We start from the raw sequence: 18,185 nt of genomic DNA, 5'->3' as shown, positions 1-18,185 counted from the left end.
CTGCACTCTCCTCCCGTTAGTGCGAAGTTGTTTACGTTTCCCTTTGAGACGTCTGCTGCAGAGGGTCTATGCCAGTCTATGCATTATCCGCGCGCGCGAGTGTGTGTACATGTGTATGTGTGTGTGCAGTTTCTTGTTCTTAAAAGGGTGGAAGGATCGTGACGTCACCGGACACCATTTTGGCAGCAACGGCTGTTTGAGGGGAAAATCTGCGATGAACTATGCCGACGGAATGTGGATATATTTTTATTTGTAAGAAGCTTTTTAGAAATGAAGGAGCGGTTGGCAGGAACTGGGATTTCTGTACAGAGCAGGGAGCTGCTTTGTCTACCGGTGTCTCTCGTTAAACTTTGAACTCGGCTGACCTCAGACACTGTAGTCAGAATATCAGTATAGATTGATATCACACACTTTGCAACAGTCTGGTACAAATTCTCAGGTCAAGTCAGCTTACACCACAGTCGTGCCAAAATCTTCATCAGGAGACAATAAAAACGCACGTAAGTGTGTCAAATGAAAACTACTGACCTGCTCACCCGAGCAATGGAAAGAATGTTTCATTTTTAATTTTATTAGCCAGAAGTGCTCGACATAATGTTTGTTAAGTTAGAAACTGAAGTTCACACGCACGTGCTGGCACTATAAATGGAGGACAGCCCTCCACATGAAGGCTGACATTAAACAGAACAACTGCCTCAACCCACCCACAGAGTTATGGCGCGCTGTGCTCGTCATTAGTGTCATTGTGGTGGGGAGCCGTTAGGTGGCAGCACTTTCCCTCCTACAATTAATGAAAACCATCACCAAGACAGCAGTCGGACTCTTCATTACTGTTTTTAATGTGGTGTCTACTCCCCTCCCCCTCTAGTCCGACTGCTGTGTTCTGTCTTGCCAGCCAGTCAGCGGTCATCACAAGTAGTCCGGTTCGTTTCTTGCCAGTCGCCTCGACACAAAAAGTCGTTCGCCTCTCGTCGCTTCATGAACCCTTCCCTTGCCAGAGCCTAGGGAGGGAGGAGAGTTCCCCCTTCCGACCATCAGTGCTATTTTTAGGCAAAGTGTCTGCGAAGGTGATTGGCATACCCGTGACGTCACGATTTATGACGTCATGACCTTGCGTTCCTCGCGAGCCTCGTGGCGATAACAAGCGCGAGGGTTCGTTCCTTTTACGACGAGCGGCGGCGCCCGGTAGTGCAGTGGTTAAAACACTCGCTTGTCACCACTGCGGTGAGAAACTCAGGGTTCACATCTCGTCTCGGGACACACTCTGTACGTGACACCTGTCCGCAGGGTTGGGCGGTTTTTATCCGGGTACCCTGGTTACCTCGCCCCTCCCTCTCCCCCCATAGTGCGAAATGACGTCAGGGCTAAATTAACCAACCAACCAACCAGTCCTTTCGTCCAAAAAAAAAAAAAAAAAAAGAAAAAGAGAGAAAAACTGTCACCTGACCTGGAAAAGAGAGCTTGCAGCGAGAGGACTTCACCTTTGGGGGTCACGACATATGTCTGAGCAAATCGTTTATACTGTTGAGGGTTTTTAAGAGACTGCGATGACGATGTTTGTGACAACTGATGACAGCGAGGATGATGGTGACGATGAGGATTACTGTGTCTCAGCGTGGACAGAGATACGTAACTAAAAACCGACAGGGCGTCGGATGGAGAGGAGATGCATCGTGTTCGAGCCAACTGGGTTGTGTGGGGGACATTTTTTATTTTGTTTATTTATTGTAGGAAGTGGAGCTACATATCGATACACATTCCTTGGTGAAATCGAGATACATATCGAGAAATTTAGTTTAGTTGGTGTAAGAGCCGTTACGGTCTAACAACACTTCACTTATCAACCGACAACATCAAACTAGAAGTGAGTACCGGCTTGGGAGTGAAGGTCACAATTTTCCAAAATCATCCTCAAGGTGGCGGGTGGCCGACGAGACGCATACCTGTCTGTTCCGTGATGTAAGCGTATGTCCTGTCTATTCCGTGATGTTATATGGTTCGCTTAAAACAAATTTATGTTAATATGAAAAAAAGCTCATAGATGTAGTGAACTTGGAGTCTCTGTCACGGCCTTCACTCAGCCTTCAACGACTTGTAGGTGGGATGGCGTGGGTCTGACGTCAGCTGCGCCATGTTGATGGCTGTAACGAGGACGAGGCTCTGCAGGGTGTAGTCAAGCTGGCGCGAAGTAGACACTTCCTGAATGCCTTCACCCCACCCCTCAGCCCCGCCACCTCCGCCAGTGGTCACCAGAACATCAAGTGCATCGCATCGCAGCGATCTAACCACACTATTTACAGCTGCAGCTTCTCAAAATGTCCGTGTCGAGTTTGAACGAAAGAGGACAAGGGAGGGGGATACAAGGGAGGGGGATATTCTGATGGCATCATGGCGACGTTCGAACGGTTCAAGCACGGACATGTATAGGTGGACTGCTGTCTGTCTGCCGAGACCAACGTTTAGCCTCTTGCGAAGTTCTCCGCTGTTAGTCTCGGCGAGCCTGAACAATGAATGTGACCCGGAAGCTTTGTATACACCAGCCTCGTTTTAGTACTTAACTGGAAAATCGTCTGCCAGCAGTCCGGTGACACAAGTTCGTGGTTCAAGCAAGTCTTCTGGCGCGGTGTGTATCTTTCTTACTTTCTGATTACTGAAATGATTTTGTCTGGTCGAGAGCTGAGTTGCCAGGATGTTCGTTATGGCCTTTCGTACATGAAACTGCTCGCATCTTTCTCCATTCTTCCTTCTAGTAACCCGTTACGACCACGACATTGTGGGACTAGTTAGCCCCCTTTATGACTAGTTACCCTACTTTGTTTTGACTACTTGTAGTTGAACAGTCTCAGCCCCTCCTTACCGACCAGCGAGAACTGTTGTTACTTAGTCACAACACTCAGGTTCCCCTCCCCAGCTCTCGTTATCTCTGCAGCGGGTTTGATCCGCGCCCTTCACAATGTCTTTGTCCATAATCCACCCAGACCTGGTGTCGGTCACACCCTTATAAGTCTTTCAACTTTATCTGGTTCACCTGGACCACATGTCTACCCGATATGTAGGGGACGAGAGGGAGGGGGCACACCTATGTCTGATGTGTATCAAGCGTAGTTGTCTCAACACATGTGATATTAGTGATGATGACTATTTAGATGATTATTATTATTCTTTCCTGTTCCTTCTTTTGACTTTTCTTTCTTGTTTCTCACTTTACGAGTTCAGATGTGTCTCGGTGCAGGATGTGTATTTAATGTATATATATATACGAAGCCTTGTCGTTCTCAACAGCGCAAAGTTTGTGTTTAAATTTTAAATCCCGCCTGGGGTGGGTTTTGTGTGGGCAGCAATATTTTAATACTTCTCCCACCCGCCAGCCGCTAGGTAATCGCCGGACGGCCACCTGATGCGGTTTGTCGGTATGTGTGTGATCGTGTGGCCGTCCCGCTATTTCGGGTGGTGGGGTATGCCGGATGCTCTCCCTTGCGCTCGCTGGGTTATTCCCCTCCTCCACTGCAGCCCTACCCTGATTTTCTACACGTGTGCACTGACTGATTCACGTAATTGTGCATAACACGTGTATATCTCTCACACACACACACAGAGCCTCCATGTAAGCGGTTTCCAGTCTTCCTGAAACATGGTTTCCAATAACAAGGTATCTATGACAACCTCCTGTAACATATCAACATCTGACACATGAGTAGCTACTCGAGTATAAACAACATATGATACACGTACACCCTGGGTGTGAAGAAGAAATAATGAGATGACAAAACACGATTTGAGTAGACGGAGGGCGGGGCTCACTCCTCTTATCTACATTCAGCTTCTCCTCTGTCAAGTAAATATCCCATTGTTTAGAACTTCTTGAGAACCTGCTCTCTTTCTCCTATTTTCCTTTCATCTCCTTTCTTTTTCTCTTTCTAGTTTATGATCGTTTGTATGTCTACTCTGTTTTGAAAAAATCATCTTCCATTATGTACTCGGTCAAACTCATCTCACATTTTCTGAAAAAAAGTGAATAACACATGTGCGAAAGACAGAGGAAATTTGTAAGAAGAAAGAGGAATCGAAGAAGTAAAGAGAGGAGGAAAACGGAGAGCATTGGAAGAGGAGATGATTAGCTTTTGTAAGAGTGATGAAGTTTGGGAAGCTTTCAAACGGAAGAAAGAGAATTACACGTGAGGGAGGGTGAGTGGGTGTGGGTGAGCTCGAGACGTAGAAGGCAAAACACACGAGAGGTATAAAAATATCAGGAAATTGAACCCAAGACTCCCCACTTAAACCACTTCTCGATACATATCTTATATCTTGACAGTTTGACTCAGGGGGGAATTGATGTCACGGTGATGTTTCTATAATAAGTTGTTAAAGTTGATGGTGGAAATGAGATTGTAGGTATTGACATCAACATCGTCAGTGGACTGTGTCTGGCGAGTGGTTGACTTGGGTTGTGACCACCATATTGCAAGCTGTGCACCTCAGACTATATTCATGTAAACTTCAGTCTATATTAGACTAATAAAGGAAACACGAGGTTGCAGGAAGTGGGTCTGCCAGTTAATGTCTGAGACCATTCATGTCATGAAAGGACAGGACGTGCATCTCATCTTACTTGTGTGCAGACGACAGTGCGATTCACTCAGGTTTCATGTAGGATGAGTGAACAAAGAAAGAATAAACAAAGCCTTCCTCCGCAGCCCACATCCTTAGCAAGAGATGGGGAGAGTTGGAGGCGCTAGAGTCCTCACTGCGCATGCCTACGGAACGGCGCCTGCCAACATGGCGGCCACGTCTATGGGGCTTCACTCGCGATGTCAGGACATGCTCCGATCTGTAACCGACAGCTACACGCGAAAAATGTCTAAGCGAGACCATCATAAGCATAATAGACAATACACTTCTCCCATAATATAATAGACAGAGTGTTTTGATGGAGCAATAGACAGTATAGTCCCATGGCGCTATAGACAGAAGTCTCGCCATGGTGCTATAGACATCAAAGTTTTCCCATGCAGTGGGTATTACTGCCACCTACCATTACTACCATCCCCATGCTAAGTCCATACAGCAGTCGGAGATGTCCCGGATGTTTGTACACGTGTTACAATAAAGGGCAAATATGCGATGACGTCATCGCCAAGGGGACGACATTCTGGACGCCTGGCGAGGGCAGCAGCGCCACCAGCGAGTGTGTGCGTGTCTACTGGTTTAATTAGTTAATTGGATGCTTGGAGCAGTAAGCGATATTATTAATTATTTGTTTATTGACTGGGATAGGGTTCAGAAAGGTTTGTGTGTTTGGAGTGGTGTTCTCCCTGAAGGTAGGAAGAACGAATTCAATCAGACGGTACTGACATGAGTGATGCAGAATGTGCGTGTCTACATTTGTCTACCATTTGCAACTTGTCTGCAGGCTTTTTGTTTTGTCTATTATTTATTTATTTTCTGTCAGTCTGATTTTTGTCTGCTCACTGTTTGCCTCTGAATTTTTTTTTTTATCAGACCTTCTATTTCTTTCTATATTTTTTTACTATTTATTTTTTCCTTCCTCTGTGTTCTCCCATTTGCACAACGTTGACAGCAATTTACACTGTAGTCGACACTTCTTGTTCCGGTTGTTAACGAAGGTGTTTCCAGAAGCAGCTTGCAGAGTGTTGTTTCCCTTCTCTGACACAGGATTAAACTTCATTCCTCGCCAGGATTTTGTTCAAAGATGTTAATCTGTGCCTTGTGGGGCCTTTACTCTGTCTACCTGTGTGTAGACGTTGTATGCAACTGTCTGTCTATCCACTCATCAAACAAGCCAGTGTAGACAGACAGAGTGTGGTGATAACAGCTCGGTGTGTGATAACAATGTCCTCAAGTCGTTCACCTGCCAACCTCGCCATCATGCATCCTTTGCTGCTGACATGGAATTAAACAAAACCAAGCATCGCCCACCAACAATTGTGTTTGTCCGAACTGTCCTGGCATCCTCCATCACCACAATGGACTCAGCTGTGGGTGACGAGTCAGGGTCCAGAAACTACAACACTCAAACCTTCCCTGAAGGCCTCACCTGTACTGTTGTGAGCAGACGACAGTCCCGTGTGGCGGCTGTGAGTCGATGGATGTCTCTGGATTGTCCTTCTCCGATGGAAGGACGAGTCGTCTTCAAGGTGTCACCGTGTCACATGTGACAGTCTTATCGATGGTGTTTACAAGAAAAAAATGTCAAATACGGTGATTGTCAGGCTGAAGCCTAGTCATAACTCTTCTCTTAAAAATTTATTGCTTAAAATCAACTTTACCCTGGTGGCAATACAATGAAGACTTCAAGGCAAGTATTTTTTAAAATGTAAATGGTGTATCTATACAGTCACGTGATGTATCCTTTTCTCCGTTCGACTGTGCATTGCCTTTCCGTGCAGGTTTCAATGTATATCCTTTATTATCATATTTTTCTTATGATGTTTTTAAATGCAAATTTTACACCCAGATAATCCTGTTTGATTCCAGGCTTCTGGTTTCACGTGCAGAGTTGTAACTGTCATTTATCAAGGTGTTTGTGGCGCTAGTAATTGTCATTTACACCTGGCATTTAAATTGTTTTTTAATATGACACACTAACTTCAGCGCCCCCTGAACTGAGCAGACAGGTGAGCTGTGAGTTTTAAACAGTCCTACGTGCTTGTGGCGAGAGGGAGTTGCTGGCCACACCTGGTGTAATCCTGTTGTTCACCGTTTGTTGTCGTTGCCGTCAGACGTGTGTGCACACAGCTCATCGACACACACACACAAACTGCAGAAAAACAAACAAATAAAAATTCCAAAGATTACTAAGTACGTTGATAATCGCCGATAGCAAGTTTGATTGAAACAATAACTGTGTTGGCAGCCTGTGTATGTGCAGTTTAGACATATATATATACTGGCGTTTCTATTCGGGATAATTGTTTTCTTATTTTTATAACAATTTATTTATGATTTTACCGTTAATAACACTTCAAAGAAAAAGCCATTGAAAATATCTGGAAGGCGCAACAAAAAAGCTCACATACTTTATTTGATTACACCTGGTTTTATAATTCTGGTTTCAAGTCCCTCCCAGTCACGGGAGGTTACCTCGTCTGTGAGTTAATGCACTGAACAGTGGACAGAAGGTTCGAGACATGTTTGAACCTGAGTCTGGTAAACTGTCCTTGTCCACCAGGCAGGAATAGGTACATGGCTTATGATGGGAGGGGAAAACATCGGAGGGAGAAAATTGTCTGGAATGCACTATCCACTTTCATTGCCTCTACAGTTGAAAGGCTATGGGATCCTTTACCTTTATTTATTTATTTTTGTTTTTGGTCCAGTTCTACTCGACTGACAGTTTCACGATTGTAAACAGCCGACCACAAGGTCTTGTAACAGCGAAACTCAACAGAACTACATTGTTCAGTTCGTGGCAGCCATTCAAACTTCGGAGCTACATCCGAGACAGAGAGATAGACGAAAAACAAAAAACAAAAAAAACTGGAGACAGACGAGAAAGAGATGAAAGAGAAAGTATACCGGTTCAAAAGGATAACCTTTAAAAATCAAAAGATTTGTGATGGCTCAAAAATTGTTTAGGAAGAAAAAAATCCTTTAGAGAAATATTGTTTGTTCTTTGTGTGCGAGTTTCGCTGGCATCGTGTTGGCCACCAACCGCCGGGTAGCGAGGGTAGCAGGGGTAGCAGGGGTTGAGGAAGAGGAGTGACTTCCCTGGCATACAACAAGCTGGACACGAACACCTTTCATCACTGTTTATCTTACTGGGAGATGCAGGCTTGCACTCAGCCCACGCTTTCCTTTTCATGTGAATGCGATGGTCCTGCCTTACACAAGTCGGCAAAGTTCAACCGCCTTTCTTTCAAAGACTGGACAAGATTGTGTCCCCTTGTGAGGTAACAGCGAACAATACCATCACGAGCGCATTAATAGACTGCTTGCATACGAATTTTCCTTCAGTTAACTACGAAAACGAGGCTGGTGTGTACAAAGCTTCCGGTTTAGTCACATTCATTGTTTAGGCTCGCCGAGACTAACAGCGGAGAATTTCGCGCGGCTAATCGTTGGTCTCGGCAGACAGACAGCAGTCCACCTTCACTCGTCGTCTACATCAAAAGAACAGGTAACCTAAACCCGGGGTTAAAAAATAGTAAAGGATGTGCCGCTCTTGTGCGTGGAAGGTGCGACGAATCGTTAAATGAGTTTGAATCGGTGGAGAAAAGGTTGTGGAGCAGGAAGAGACAGAAGGTCGACTGATGTCTGCTCACCTCGTGTTTGCGAATTGCCATGCACGTGCTCGATTATGCCGGAGGTCGAGCAGGCAGGTAGCATCTTCACTCAAACAAGACGCGGCGAGTGCAAATAGTCCCTGGCTCGTCCTCATCCCTCCCACCTCTTCCTTCTTCACCCCTCCCTTCCTTCCTACTATCTGCGTGCTCCTGAGTTTGTCAGTGTGTGTGTGTGGGTTTTATGTCATCTGCAATGGTGTTGAGTGTGTGGAGGACTGTCCTGAGGCAACCCCGAGTTTAAGAATTAGAAATGAAGGCAATAAATATCAGAATGTTGACAGTTGCCCCATTCTCCTTTCTTTTCTCTCATCTGGTGTTTGTCCTTTTGTTATGAGAATAATTTTCCGACTGGATGCCGGGACTAAACGTTTGCTCGGCGCCAGCGTTCTGGGGGCACGTGCACCTCTGAACTAACCCTTGATGACATGTGTTCAGCTCTACTTGTCCTTTATTCTATCGAGGTCTGATAAGTGTGTTTGTATATTTTATGAGTGTATGCACGTACAGATATCTGCCTTTATGTATGTAAATAAGTTCATTATACGAATGTGCATTTATGAGGTAGCCTTGCGGGTATTTACATGCGGTACTATGTCCGGTTAGCAGTTACCTGTCTGCAAACTACTCAGACGAAATTTGCCATGGGTGTGGAGATAGTCTCTGAAATAATACGAGTGAAGAACGGTTATGTGGATAGCTGTCATCCACTGTCATTCTCTTAAAAGAGAAGGCAAGTGAAATGGCGGCTGGGTTTAAAGGATAGATTCTGATTTTCTGAGTTATTTTAGCTCAAAATTTCGGGCCTCAGAACAGTCGTTTACTCGCAAAAATTAAATTCGCCATTTTTTGCATCATTTAAGCCCAGGGTTACTTGCCTTGCCTGTTAAGTCCCAAGCAGGTCACGTGCTTAACGGATACTTCCGTTTTGCGTTGTGAGCATGAGTAGCAGCGAGTCTGTCTGATGAGCTTCAAATGCAGATTTTTGGTTTTCGATCAGAAACGTACAATAACAACAAAAAAAAACCTTTTTAAGTTAAAAGAATATTTGAGTGTTTACAGTTATAATTTGATCAAACAGGGTTGGGGTTGTGCTTCAGGCCAGTTAGCGTCTGCACAACGACAGACATGACTGAACTCTCACCATGCACGTCACGTGGGTCACATTGCTGAGTCGTGTCCTGAGTCAGAGGTCGGCTAGAGAGATATGTTCGTGGAATTACTCATCGTTTGTTTGCCCTACAACTGCTGTAATAAATGTACCTTACTTACAGATACGTTTTCGCAATTCACGTAATTCTGTGTGGGGGTTGTTTTTTTTTTTTGGAAATAAAATGTCCTTCCATTGAAAGCAACTAAACTTAACTAACTTTAAATAATTTAGACGACTTACTTATCTCCCCTTCCTGTCCCTTACAAGAGATTTCTCGTGTAAGTATTTAAAGTAATCGCATAAACAATATGCACTCTCGTCTAACGAACCTAAGATGTTGGCAAATATATGTCGGTCAGAGGTTGTGACCCGGCCTCGAAAGACTGAGTGGACCAGAAGGACGGAACTCCACTGTCACTGCAATGACTGTACAAGTACACAGTACACTGACTGTACAAGTACACAAATACACAGACTGTACAAGTACACAGACTGTATAAGTACACCAGTACACTGACTGTACAAGTACACAGGTACACAGACTGTACAAGTACATCAGTACACAGGCTGTACAAGTACATAGTACACAGACTGTACAAGTACACAAATACACAGACTGTACAAGTACATAGTACACAGACTGTACAAGTACACAAATACACAGACTGCTGCTAATTTCCCAGTGACACTGCGGCAAGTAGTGTTCAGTCTGTGGAATGTCGACTCAACGAGTTGTTTCTTACCCTCGCCAAGTGAAGGCTATAAATTTCTGTCAATTACGAGATATTAAACATGCGCTAATTAAGATAATTATGGGATGATTGTTTTCCTTTCACGCCATCGTGGATTGTGATATTCTGTGTTTTGTAATTGCAGACCGTTTGGCGTAGCGACAAGCCCTTGCTTTGCCGATCCGACTTCTGATTGGTCCGACACTTCACGGCGTGACTGCTGATTGGTCGTTCACTTGTGTGACGTAATCGCAGAGGCCTGCGAGCAGGGAATTCCGACCGTTGGTGTGTGCAATTGTCTCCACTGAAGGTTGTTGTTACAGTCATGACGTAAGAAGTTCACACACGCTGCCGGTGCCAGGCCACGTGCTGAGGTCAGCCTCCATCCAGAGTCCTGCTTGTCACGCTGCGGCAGTGATGACAATGGCGACGGAGTTGGCGAGATGTCGGTCTGCAAGGCGAGACTGTAGAATGTTCTGGAGTGTCAAAATGTTGTTGGCCATCGTGTGGTGCTGTCTGCAGTTCTCGGGGTTCGCTGGATGCGACATCGTGTGTGTGGCGGACCAGGACAGGGCGGAGGTGTGTCGCTGTCCTCTGTACGGACAAATACATTTTGAGTGTGTGGAGAAAAACCTGACGAGGATACCGACTGGTCTTCCAGCCACACTCACGCATCTGTGAGTACTATGTGCATTTCTTACTCTTTGTTTGAGCCGAGAGACGGAAGAAGCGAGAAAATGTGCGAACGAAAGAATGAGTGAGAGAGAGAGAGTCTTCACAGTATTTTCACAAGTCCATTAATGTTTGGTATTGAACACAGACTGATACAGCTACCTTGACGAGCAAGTGGCACTTCATATTTGAAAAGCTGGATGTTGTGGGTGAAGTGGACTGTATGATGCTGTATATTACAGTATATTACAGTAGATTACAGGCATTTCACCACTCGAGTGCTTCCGAGCTGCGCGGTCACAGCCGGGGCGAGATGCGAACCCCGCCGCTAGTCAACCCCAGCTGTCAGCTAAACCCACTTACAAACTTATTTGCCTGCTACTTCTAAACATCGAACTATCGGCTTCAAGCAGACATTAATTAAATCAGTCCACTCGACAAGACCACTTACCTTGTGTTTACTGTTTATTCCAGGGACCTCAGCTACAACCACATCACCACCGTCAAAAAGGGCGACTTCTCCGGCCTGGAAGGTCTCCAGATATTGTGAGTTGTTGTTGTTACAATGACACCAAGCACCACCTTTATCATGTACTCACCTTTATCATGCCTGCCTGTTTGTTTCTTTGAAGACTATTACCTCCGAGGTAGCCTTACCTCCGCTTCTTGGCTACAGCACTAGCTGCGGTCTGAATGCAGACGGACAGTTTGTAGGACTCCAATCAAACCCAATAAATAAATATATTAATACGTTATTTATTTTGATGTGTATATCGGCATTATTTATTCATAATTTGTTTGAAAATTTCTCATATTTAAATACAAATACACTAATATATAAATATAGTATTTATACATAATGTGTCAGCAAAAGTTTTAACGGACACTGACTTTTGTCTCCTCCATGTCAGACGTCTGCGGCGAAACAAAATTTCAAGCATCGACAGAGGTGTGTTTGAGAACTTGTACAGCCTGCAGGAGATGTAAGTACTGGCTGCCACACTTGTCACGTGTGCAACGGTTGTCATCTCTCTCTCTGTCTCTCTCTCGACATTTGAATGTCTGTGCACTGATGTCAGTGTATTCAAATCTGTACCATGTGGACATTCTAGAACATACTGTAACCTCTACAACACATCCAAAAAGACAAAAGTGCAGAAATGTGTGTTGAAAAACAAAGTTTGAACCTTTCTGTCTTTCTCATTCATGCTTTTCTCTATTTCAGAGACCTCTCAGGCAACCAACTTGTTCACATTCTGAGCGCGTGGTTCCAGCACTTGCCGTCCATTAAACTGATGTAAGTGCGCGCGTGACATTCACTGGCCTCGTGACCCTGACTTGGTTACTCCCGGGAGGTCTTTAAATAACGAGCGTAGACATGACCCTGAGGTCTAGGTTCACAGATATTAAACACTGGGATATTATACTGACCCACCAATAGACTGAGTGAGCGAGGTGAATAGAAATACCCACAATTTATATGTTACATCACACACACAAACACACACACACTGTGTGAATGGAGGAGGAGTAGAGGCAGGTTTGGGTGCATGTGAATGACTAAGGGTGTCCGTACACCCGTATCAACATCCATTAGAGTTATGGAGCTGTGTCCAGGTGTGACACCAACTGCAACCATCGTTAAAGCTTTCTTTGAGCTTTTTTTTCTTTTACAAATGGTTTTAAATTATTTGAAGTAAAATTGTGACAAAATTACACTTGCATGGATCAAAATACATAAACATTCTAAATGAAGGTGTGTATGCGTTCTAACACTTACATAATACATACACACAAACACACAAACACACTCCCTCGTGCCTGTGTTCTGTAAGGGAAACTATTGTCTGGATTCTCTGCTGCAGAAATGTTTCAAACAATCAGATACGTATCATCGAGAAGAAGGCTTTCCTGACCTTACCAGCCTCTCAATACCCAGTCACTGTGTAAGTACCCGCATCATCTTTCAACTATTTCTTTGTGGGGTGGGTGTGTAGTTTGTGTGTAATTGTGATTTATTATCTTCATGCGGAACTTTCGGCATAAGATGATATCACTGCTGACATACTGTGTTTGTTATTTTCCCACAAGTTGTTTCCTCCACAATGTTCATCATGTACGTTTGTGTGAAAATGTGAAATAAATTTGTTTTGTTTCTTCAGAGACCTGGAGGGTAATGACATCGCCTGCAACTGCAACATCCGGGCATTAAAAAAGTGGATCGCGAATATTCCGAAAGATGTTTCCAGCGTTAGTCTTGTTAATCTACAATGTAGCAACAGAAAAAAGGACCTCAAAGATATGACTGATTCCGATTTCCCCAACTGTGTCGGTAAGTGGAATGTTTACAGCGGAACACACCTGTACAAACCATCTTTGCTCTCACCTGACCCTAGGTAAGCTGTTGTCACTCTTGACAATTTGATGAACTTGTTTCTAGGGACCACAGATTTTTTTATGCTTCCTTTACTTATCCAGGCTCGGAACTGTCAGTGTCAGAATCAAGAGGCAGATGCTCGACATGCTCCGCTGCCTCCACGCATTCCTCCTGTGACGTCACGCTAAGCTCGTGCGATGCTCGTGAGGTAAGTAAAGTGAGCTTTCGCCGAGTTATTAACTGTGAACAGCAACCACCATGTCGTTATTGTCCGACTTTCTAAACAAAAAATTTTATCGAAATTAGAAAAAAAAAACGACACAAAAAATGTATTCTCTTGAAAAGAAAGACGCAGATGACATTCAAACTCATTCACTGTGTTAACGGATTTTCGTAGAAGGGCGTGTTTAGAACGATTGTATAACAACATTATCATATCCCTTGGGAAGTACCTCCAGCATCTCACATGCGCGCGCATAGATAAGATCGTGTCCACGTGCATGAATTAAAGGCCATCAGCTATAAAATAATTTACATACTCTACCTGCGCTGAAGATTACGTGGTGTTTTTAAAGGCATATGAAAGGTTAGTTGAAACTGAGGAAGTAAGTAGATACAAATGATAAATTATATGACACTTGTTGCTAATTAGTGTGACCTTCATATCTAGTGACGGGGTCAATGCCAAGCGATGAACTTTGACACTTTTTGCTAATTGCTCTGACCTTCATTTCCAGTGGAAAGGTTGGTGACTAGGTGAACACGATCAGCTAGACAGTTTGCTGATTAGTATGACAGTTTCTAGGTGGAGGTTAATAACTAGCTAAACAGGATAAACTAGGTCACGTTGGCTAATTACCTTGACCTTCATTTCTACTGGGGCGTTCCAGTAGCCTGATGGTCAGTGCACTCAGCTCAAGTTTGCTGGTTCCAGACCTGATGTAGACTTTCGCTGGAAAATTTGTCCCTCCGTCTCTTGACAGCAGCTGACCCACAGGACTGACGACTTGATTTCTTAGGGAAGGTAAAGACGGGGCAAGGAAACGGTTGTACCACTTTTTAGACACAGTGAACCACTTACCGTCATAGTCAATAGTCGGTGGGATGCTCTTTATTTTTTATATATTTTTGTACTTCTGTTGCTCGAAATATTCTTGCACGCCAGCTCCATGTTTTGCTGTGTGATTTCAGCCCTGGTGTTTCAGCAGCGTTACCTATAGCAACGGGTCTCTGAGCATACAGAAGGGCTGCACCAACATGCGGGACTGCTTGAAGGCCGAGCGCAACAACAGTCGCTGGTGTAGCACATCCGGGTCACAAGGTCGAGGCTACATGAAGTGTGTCTTCTGCTGTTCCGGCGACCTCTGTAACCATGACGACCAGGCAGGTGAGCGGGGTCCGAAGACACGTGACGCTTCCTTGTTTTCTCCCCCAGAAGAGTAAGAAGGGTTAATAATCAAATTGAAGAGACTTGCATTATGGAAGAGAGGTAGAGAGGCAGCTGACCGTTATGGAAATGTAAAGGTTACAGGAAGCAGAGGGACGTTGACTTTATCACACAGGTTCGTTTGACTTTCCTCCCAACCCCTGATATCTGTTTGACAATGAAAGTCTTGTTTGCTTGAGTTCATGAACGAGTGGAGGGATTCTTGAGTTCAGTCCACTGTCGTGTCTCTGGATGCTAGTGATGTGCGCTTTCAGAAAGTCCTGGGAAAGGACGGGTCAAAGGTCGCAAGTAACCCTGTAACCCTGATCAACCTTGTGATTGTGTTGTAGGCCGGACTCGGTCTCTCGTGTCCTTCCTCACCCTGTTGCTGAGCAAACCCTTCCAGCGATACATGATGGAGTCCTTCTCCACACAGAGGAATATCGAGAAGGCTTTCTGGACAGAGCAGGTCAGCTCCATTTTTTTCATTTTTTTTTTTTTTGTTTTTTTGTTTGTTTTTTTTTTTTTTTGTTTGTTTTTTTTGTTTGTTTGTTTCCATCTTTAGTTAGTGGAGTACGAGAGTTATGTTAGAACGCTGATGTACCCTCGGTACAGTTAACCCTTTGCTTCCTCCATACTTCCAATTGATTCTTTACTGTTTGTAAACACTTATAGAAATGCATTTTATTGTTTGTAAACACTTATGCAAATTCTACTTAAATACTTCATTTTTTGCAGGTCAGTAAACTGCTGGAAAACCTCCCAGGAATCCCCGTGATAAACACCGAGGTTGACTTCCTGTCGTTCAGGTACACATCAGACTGTCACGTGTTCACAGCCACCTGCAGAACGAAACTGTTAATTTGAGGTCCAGTTAATTACATGATACACAGCTAATTAATTACAGAATATATTTTTGTGCTGGCTGTCTGGGCGGTCTCCATGTGCTGCTGACAATGACGTCATTGCATTTTGTTGCCTAGTAACGAGTCGTCAAAGCTGCGGGTTGATTTCCTGTTGCGTCAGACGTTCGTGAGTGACGTCAACTCCAGCACCGTTTTAACTGCCGTCTTCAGGAAGGTTCAGGCCAGTGACGTCACGGGCTTCTTGAAAAACCAGAGTCTGTCCCGCATTTACGTGGGTTCGGAGCTCAATTCTTCGGGTGGGTACCCGTCGGGCAAGGCACCCGCCACTGTCACTCTCGACTCTTCGGGGTGGATGTGATCTCTATATCTGGGTGGCGACTTTTAAATCTAAGTTTTGTTTCTTTCGATTTTGGGGGATAACTGTGTGGGTGTATGTGATTTATTTTGACTTGTTAGAACGAGAAGTGGAGATCAAAGGTTATCTGACAAGTTAGCGAGGGTTTTTTCCTGACGACAGTTATTAAAGTTTACAGTTCGCATCTTGGGGTAAGACGGGGATATAACACTCTTTTACATTTTCCTCTATCTTTTTTGCAATCTCTCCCTCCCCACCCCCCAAATAAAAAAAATGTGTGAACCTCAGGCTTTCATGTTGTTGCCTCACTAACCGACACTGTAATGATGACCAGTAAAAACCTGATGATCTTTCTCCAGTTCTGTGTCCGGCGGAAATCAACTCGTTTTTGGGTCACGAGTTGCTGTGGCCAGAGACAGACCAGGACGTCACCGTCCGCCTCCCCTGCAATTCCCCGGATGAAGATTCTTCCGCAAACAGCTTCGCTACACGGAGATGGTAGGACTTGTTCTTTGTTCGGTTCTCTTCCACAGTTTATGGATGGTTAAGAATCGTTTATTTACTTTTGTCAGTTTTTAATCCGCCTCTTTGGCATCCTTACATTTTATAGACAGATACACGACTTAATTAACAACAGATTGCGTCCCAACTAACAAATTAACATAAATTAACACGAGACAGCGCGAGATGCCCACAGAACTTGTTAACAATAATATTTTAGCACAAGTAACATTCCCTCACGATTTTAGTTTGTACTGCCGATCACTGATGGTGGTTCGACTATGAAGAATGTGGATAATGACATCCTTAGTGTCAAAGCTGTAAACACATTTAAAAATAACAGTTTTTACCTCTGTCTACAGTGTGATGGGAAACTACGGCATTGCCAGATGGGGTGAGCTCCAGCTTCAGAACTGTAGGATGATCAGGCCAGGAGAACTGAGAAAACTGGAGAATGTGAAGATCAACTCAGGTGAGTTTGTCAAGGAGTGACTACTGGTCAAGCAGTAAACACTAGTGGACACAGGTTAGGAAACTAAACACTTTAGTGAACACTTTAAGAACACTTAGCTCTGATGTACAGAACTATTTTCCCAATGTGCTTGCTGTGTCTCTCCACCCAACTGTTCATCTCCACCTTGATCACCATCCACTCCCTGTGTCGGGTACAGACACGGTCCATGGCCTGCTGGAGCAGCTGGATGAGGTCACGAGAGGTCAGGGGAACATGACGTCACAGGAGCTGGTGCTGGTGGTGAACACACTGGAGAACAGCCTGGCGGAGGGCAGCGCCCTGACGGTCAACACCAGCGTTCAGGCTGTGGTCAACGTCCTCAGCACTCTCCTCACGGTGGATGAGTCGCAGCTGCAGCTTGCCCAGGAGGAATCCAAAATTCCCGAAAGGTTAGACAACCCTGTGCCGTCCCCTGCTTTGTGTCACGTGACGGGGCTGAGCTGCTTATAAAAAAATAGGGGGATGGGCTAGGATACGTTCCCCTAGGGATACATTCCCCTGAGTTTAAAAGTTTGTCTGGTTAGATTGAGTTTGTTTTCCGTGATCGTTATATTTTTTTTCATTCATCCTCATCACTATCATCCTCACGATCATCTTTTGCTGTGTCGCCACCATAAAGTTCATTACCATGGAGATCGTTGTCATGGGTGATAATTGTTGATGAGGAGAGTTATCTGCGAGTTTTGTTTTCGCTTTTCCTCGACAGGATCCTGAAGGCCGTGGAGGAGATCGGTGCCAGCGCGCCCCTGACGGACGGGTCACTAAAGGTCACGACCCCTAACCTGATCGTCCTGGCAACGCTCGCTGAGCCTGCAATGTTCCCTGGCCTCGCTCTGGTGGCAGAGAGAGATTCCGACAATCAGTTTCAAGACGACAAGGTCTGACATTCTGTGGCATTGAGAGAATTTCTCTCTCTCTCACGTGAAGGGTGTTGTCTGGGTGTGAGAGTGAGAGAGTTGGTATGGATGGATGGATAGATGGATGTGAACATCGGCCAATGGAGGAGATGGTCTTCATCATTCGTGTTCGCCAAGATTTCAGTTGTCTGTCTGCCAGCTAGGGGACCTCAGTTGTTTGACTGGGTGTGTGCCTGTCTATGATGTCCCTCTGTATATCTATTCTCTGTCCACTGTCAGTGTTGTCTGTCGGAATACCTATCGTCTTTCCATTGTCGTTTGTGTCTGTGTTGTCTGTCTGTATGTCATCTTTCTAATATCTGGGTGTCTGTCTATCTTTATTGTTGGTGTCTGGATATCTGTTGGTGTTGTCTGTGTATCTTTACTCTTTCTA

The 18,185-nt window shown here is 44.7% G+C and overlaps 1 protein-coding gene across 5 annotated transcripts in view; it reads left to right on the top strand.

The window, feature by feature from the left end:
- Window positions 1–2,520: 2,520 nt before the first annotated feature.
- LOC112566345 (adhesion G-protein coupled receptor G6-like) overlaps window positions 2,521–18,185 on the top strand; it is a 29,447-nt gene continuing 13,782 nt past the window's right edge. For all 5 annotated transcript variants that reach the window (XM_025242489.1, XM_025242492.1, XM_025242491.1 and 2 more), the window contains exons 1-16: window positions 2,521–2,623; window positions 10,330–10,861; window positions 11,331–11,402; window positions 11,768–11,839; window positions 12,082–12,153; window positions 12,722–12,802; window positions 13,019–13,188; window positions 13,335–13,441; window positions 14,425–14,620; window positions 15,010–15,128; window positions 15,398–15,468; window positions 15,643–15,821; window positions 16,240–16,378; window positions 16,744–16,853; window positions 17,053–17,284; window positions 17,602–17,773. In XM_025242489.1, the coding sequence (XP_025098274.1) occupies window positions 10,602–10,861; window positions 11,331–11,402; window positions 11,768–11,839; window positions 12,082–12,153; window positions 12,722–12,802; window positions 13,019–13,188; window positions 13,335–13,441; window positions 14,425–14,620; window positions 15,010–15,128; window positions 15,398–15,468; window positions 15,643–15,821; window positions 16,240–16,378; window positions 16,744–16,853; window positions 17,053–17,284; window positions 17,602–17,773 (2,052 nt within the window). In that variant the 5' untranslated portion in view covers window positions 2,521–2,623; window positions 10,330–10,601. The remainder of the gene's footprint in view (window positions 2,624–10,329; window positions 10,862–11,330; window positions 11,403–11,767; window positions 11,840–12,081; window positions 12,154–12,721; window positions 12,803–13,018; window positions 13,189–13,334; window positions 13,442–14,424; window positions 14,621–15,009; window positions 15,129–15,397; window positions 15,469–15,642; window positions 15,822–16,239; window positions 16,379–16,743; window positions 16,854–17,052; window positions 17,285–17,601; window positions 17,774–18,185) is intronic.

This window comes from Pomacea canaliculata, linkage group LG6 (genome assembly GCF_003073045.1).
Source record: "Pomacea canaliculata isolate SZHN2017 linkage group LG6, ASM307304v1, whole genome shotgun sequence".
Lineage (NCBI taxonomy): Eukaryota > Metazoa > Mollusca > Gastropoda > Architaenioglossa > Ampullariidae > Pomacea > Pomacea canaliculata.
The sequence above is the reverse complement of the archived record's forward strand: the minus strand, read 5'-3'. Positions and strand labels throughout refer to the sequence as shown.